At 39.1% G+C, this 4,372-nt stretch overlaps 1 protein-coding gene across 1 annotated transcript; it reads left to right on the top strand.

The window, feature by feature from the left end:
* Positions 1-984: 984 nt before the first annotated feature.
* On the top strand, positions 985-2,833 carry LOC126767553 (uncharacterized). Its single transcript, XM_050485020.1, has 3 exons — positions 985-1,434; positions 1,901-1,977; positions 2,329-2,833. The coding sequence occupies exons 1-3, from the start codon at positions 1,038-1,040 to the stop codon at positions 2,539-2,541; spliced, it is 687 nt and encodes a 228-aa protein (XP_050340977.1). The 5' UTR covers positions 985-1,037; the 3' UTR covers positions 2,542-2,833.
* The last annotated feature ends 1,539 nt before the right edge of the window (positions 2,834-4,372 follow it).

Raw genomic sequence — 4,372 nt, 5'->3', positions numbered from 1 at the left:
ATTGTGAAGCCATAGGAATGAAGAACTCCTGTTTTCGCTCAAACGTGGGACACTCAAGAAGGAAGTGTTGAGTTTTTTCCACCTCGCCTTCTTCCATAGAACTTCTTCAGATGGCATCTGGTAAGATTCCCAGCCTTAAAGCATAGACTCAATGACGGCAATGAACTGCTAAAACTCCCACACCTAGGGAGAAGCCAGCCTTACCGAGAGCAAAGATATTATTAGATCTATTGCTATCGATCTTGGGCCAAGAAGACTTTGCTGCAGCGTATATACAGATGGTGACCCAGAGATGAGAACGCTTCCGTGAAGCTCACCTATCTAGTAGTAGAACACAAGAAGATACCGGAGCACCGCCCTGCTCCCTTCTACTGATAGCGGTTCTAGGGTACTCTCTTTGCTAGCTCATCAGCTTTACAATTGCCTGCGAATCCGCTGTGGCCTGGCGCCCATAAAAGTTTTATCACAAAGAAACACGATGCTATTGATAACACGGTTGGGCAAACCTTGACCAATGCACTGTTAATGAGTTCAAGGCTAATATCTCTGCCCTACCTTCTGAGTTGATGGTCACTTCTCTGAAGGAGGCTGGACTCCGAAGCAGTAAATCTACTGCTACCTTGCTGCAACTTATGCTTGAAAAACGCTGCACTCGACATGTCCTCATTTAGGAATCCAGATTTTTTGAGTGACGTTAAGTGCCATGGTTGAATTGGACTTTAGTGCATGACATATACTGATCAGCCTAAGAGTTGAACGCTCTCGAGTTTTTTGCAAGTGTTGTATTTTCTAGAGCAAGGGCCGTTTTCTTATGTAAGCAATAAAGTTCCCTTTACTAACTGGGAGGATAAATTGTTCCTCACTTAAAAGCGCGATTTAAGTTATTTCGTTTTCTCATCTTGCCTGTAAAAATATATTTGTTATTTCGAAATTATGGCAAGGCCAAAATTAAAATCCAACAATTGCCTATAAAATTGGCATGTTGGCAATGTCATGCAAGCAAAACGTAAACAAAATCAGCTGTTAATTAAAAAGTTATGATGGAAAGCCCACTGCTAAAAAGAAAAAGAGGAAAGAACTTCACTCCCCAAGAAGAGGATGCATTAGTGGAGTTGGTGGATGAACAACGACATATTCTGGAGAATAAAAGATACGATGCTGTCACATGGAACCAGAAGGAGGAGGCCTGGAAAAAGTTGGCGGAGTGTTTCACAGCTAGGATTGGGACTAATCGAGAGTGGAGGACTCTATGGGATAAGTTCGAAAGCCTGAAACGAAAGTCCAAGGCAGAGATGGCAACCGAGAAATCAGAGCGTTATCGGACAGGTGGCGGTTCGGCTGCGGTAGAAAGTAGCAGCATGGTAACGCAAAAAGTTGCTGCTATTTCGGGGGAGTCGGCCACTGGATTGGAAAATACCTCTGATGGTGATGCAAGTAAGTAATTTCGTTGTTTCTTAATTCCTAAATTGAGTGTCTTTTGGCACGTAGCTAGTGCCAACAGTTTTGCCAGTGCCACTTTATCGCCAGTGTAAACAGTTTAGAAAGTGTCGCTGCATTACGAGTTTCAGTTTCGCTAGTGCCCATGTACCACCAGTGCCAGTTCTGAAAGTATCAACAGTTTGGGAGTTTCCACAGTTGTTCCTGTCTAACAAGGGTCCTTTCCCCATATTCGGAGTTGGATCGTGTCCAGTAATTGTTTTGAAGCGCTGCCGAAGGTCTTCGACTGCACTGATGATACATGGGCACTAGTGGAACACACCTGTGATACAGCGGCACTTGCAAAACTCTTTATACTGGCGATACAGTGGCACTGGCAAAACTGTTGGCACTAGCTACGTGCCAAAATACACTGCATTCTCTTAAATATGAATGTTTTCAAAATAAATGTTTTTCATTATAGTTGATACTAGTACTCCGGAAAGGGAAAAATTCATTGTCCACACTGAGGATATAACTGATGCCGACGAGCTCAACCAGGCAAGTATATATGTATGTATTTTAATGTTTATGAATTCGCTAACATTTCATATAGTTCATTCTCTTACATACATATGTATGTAAGTGATATAAATTACATTTTTAAATTTTGTACAAAGTTTGAAGTTTTAATTTATATTGTTTCTTGTAGAATGATTAATATTTAGATAAAACACATTGTGATTGAATTTTGCAAAAAAATTACTGTATATATTTGGAATACTTATACATACATATGAACATATACAGCTGAGGTCACATAATTTACACTATTTGTATTTTGACGGTATTCATATAGTGTAAATTATGTGACCCCAGCTGTATATATAAATTAAATTTTTAATTTCATAGGAAAATGTGAAGAACGTTGATCACGAAGAAGAACAGTGGTCTTCTTGGACACCTAACGCACGGAGAAGTAAAAAATCGTCCAAACTTTTGATTGACCGTCCTGGCACCCGCAAGAGAAATTTGGAGGAAGAAAAAATTAAGTTGACAGTTTACAACAACAATTTTATGCAGATGAAAATACCCGGGCTCAGGAAAAACATGAGCAAGAATTAATTGCGCTTAAATTGAAAAATGAGCTAATGCAATTAGAAATCTTAAAAAAAAACCAAATTAGATTCAAATAAGAATGCACCTTAAGCAGTTGCAGTACTCTTGTTTATTTTTAATAATTTTTCCTGTTAAAAGTGTTGCACTTTTTTCCATATAACGTGTAAGCAAAATTAGTTTCGTCATTGTTTGAGAAGTGGAATTTTTGTGTTGAAGCTTTGGCTTCACTTTATTTTTAAGTTTGCAATGAATTTTTTTTTGGTTTTTAATAAATACGTGCATTTAATTAAACTTTAAATTGAATGACTTTTACAAACATAAACACATGTACATCCAAAAACGTATTATATTACAGGAATGCGTGACTATTTCAAAATATTCACTCACCGAGCAAAATAGTCTTGTATTAGTCGGTTTCTTGCAACAGAGTTAGAATTTATCTCGATGGAATTATTTTCGTCAGCATCTTCTGGAATTTCCGGTATAATCAGTTCATCCATCGGAGGAAGTGGGTCTTTTGATAGTATTGCGATATTGTGCAGGACACCACATGCCACTATAATAGCCATTATGGTGTTCATTGATGTTCGCAGTCCCATCGACAATACAGGAAATCGTCTTTTCCATACGCCAAAGCATCTCTCAATTGCATTGCGCGTGCGAATTTGCGACTCATTATAAAGTCTTTCCGGTGCATTTGATGGACTTATTAATGGAGTCATCATGTAATTAGTTTGCTTGTAGCCACTATCACCAAGGATGAAATAATTACTGAAATGGCCTTCCTCCATACAAAACTTCAGACGGCTATTGCGAAAAATATTGTAATCGTGTGCAGAACCAGGCCACCTTACGACCAAATCCAACAACATCAAATTTGCGTTGCACATTGCTTGAACGTTTAGCGAGAAGTATCCTTTTCTATTTTGAAAAATCTCTGCATTGCTACCATCGGGTGATTGTATTCGGATGTGAGTACAATCAATAGCTCCAATGACTTTGGGGAATTTAGCGATTTGGAAAAACCTTGCCACTGTCTGAGTAGGATCAGTGGGAAGTTTAATGAAGTCCTTGTATAAAGCGGCCAGAGCCAAAGACACTTCTTTTACTGCTCGACTTGCCGTAGATACGCTTACCCCACAAAAATCTCCTACTGTTATTAGGAAACTTCCGCTAGCATAGAATCTGAGTGCTATCATTAGTTTCGTTTTTGGTGATATATAATAGTACCTTGAACAAATAATCCCAATAGTTCAGAATCTTTTTAAGTTGATATTGTTGTGTCTGTTTTTTTGTAAAAGGCTCCAACTTCGCCGATTGCGGATCAAGTCTCTGACAAAGAAAATTGATGGTAAACCCAGCGAGTAAGATTACGACAGGCATTAAAAAGTCCAGCGCTAAAGGCTGTTAAAAATTTGCTATTGCACTCCTCATGCGTCAGTCAAGTTATGGCCACTCTTCAAATGAGATTTGGTAGACCAGAATTGATCATCAGTGTTCTGCAACGCCAAATTTGTGAACTACCGCCACCATCAGAGAGCCATTTGGAATCTATAGTCGATTTCGCCGTAGAAGTGCAAAATATCTGTACAACGATGTCAGTATCAGAGAACGGCTTCCGTTGAGCGCAAAAATGTTCATGCACGATCAATACCCGAACTATCAGCACATTCGGCTCAAGCGCTCAAAATGGCATTCGTGAATGTTTTCGCTACTGAGCTAAATTCAGCTCAATTGCGGTAAATTCGTTTGCTTGCTGAGTTTATTCACGCTCGTGTTGAACAGCTCTACTCAAGCGTTCGCTCATTCATTAAACAATGATCGTGTTGAATGAAAA

The sequence above is a fragment of the Bactrocera neohumeralis genome, unplaced genomic scaffold, assembly GCF_024586455.1.
Source record: "Bactrocera neohumeralis isolate Rockhampton unplaced genomic scaffold, APGP_CSIRO_Bneo_wtdbg2-racon-allhic-juicebox.fasta_v2 ctg7807, whole genome shotgun sequence".
NCBI lineage: Eukaryota > Metazoa > Arthropoda > Insecta > Diptera > Tephritidae > Bactrocera > Bactrocera neohumeralis.
The sequence above is the reverse complement of the archived record's forward strand: the minus strand, read 5'-3'. Positions and strand labels throughout refer to the sequence as shown.

Excerpts from the sequence above, each read along its gene's own strand:
- LOC126767553 (XM_050485020.1), top strand. The coding sequence starts at position 1,038 with ATGATGGAAAGCCCACTGCTAAAAAGAAAAAGAGGAAAGAACTTCACT. Across the intron at positions 1,435-1,900 it reads TACCTCTGATGGTGATGCAA|TTGATACTAGTACTCCGGAA; the intron begins GTAAGTAATTTC and ends TTTTCATTATAG. Across the intron at positions 1,978-2,328 it reads ATGCCGACGAGCTCAACCAG|GAAAATGTGAAGAACGTTGA; the intron begins GCAAGTATATAT and ends TTAATTTCATAG.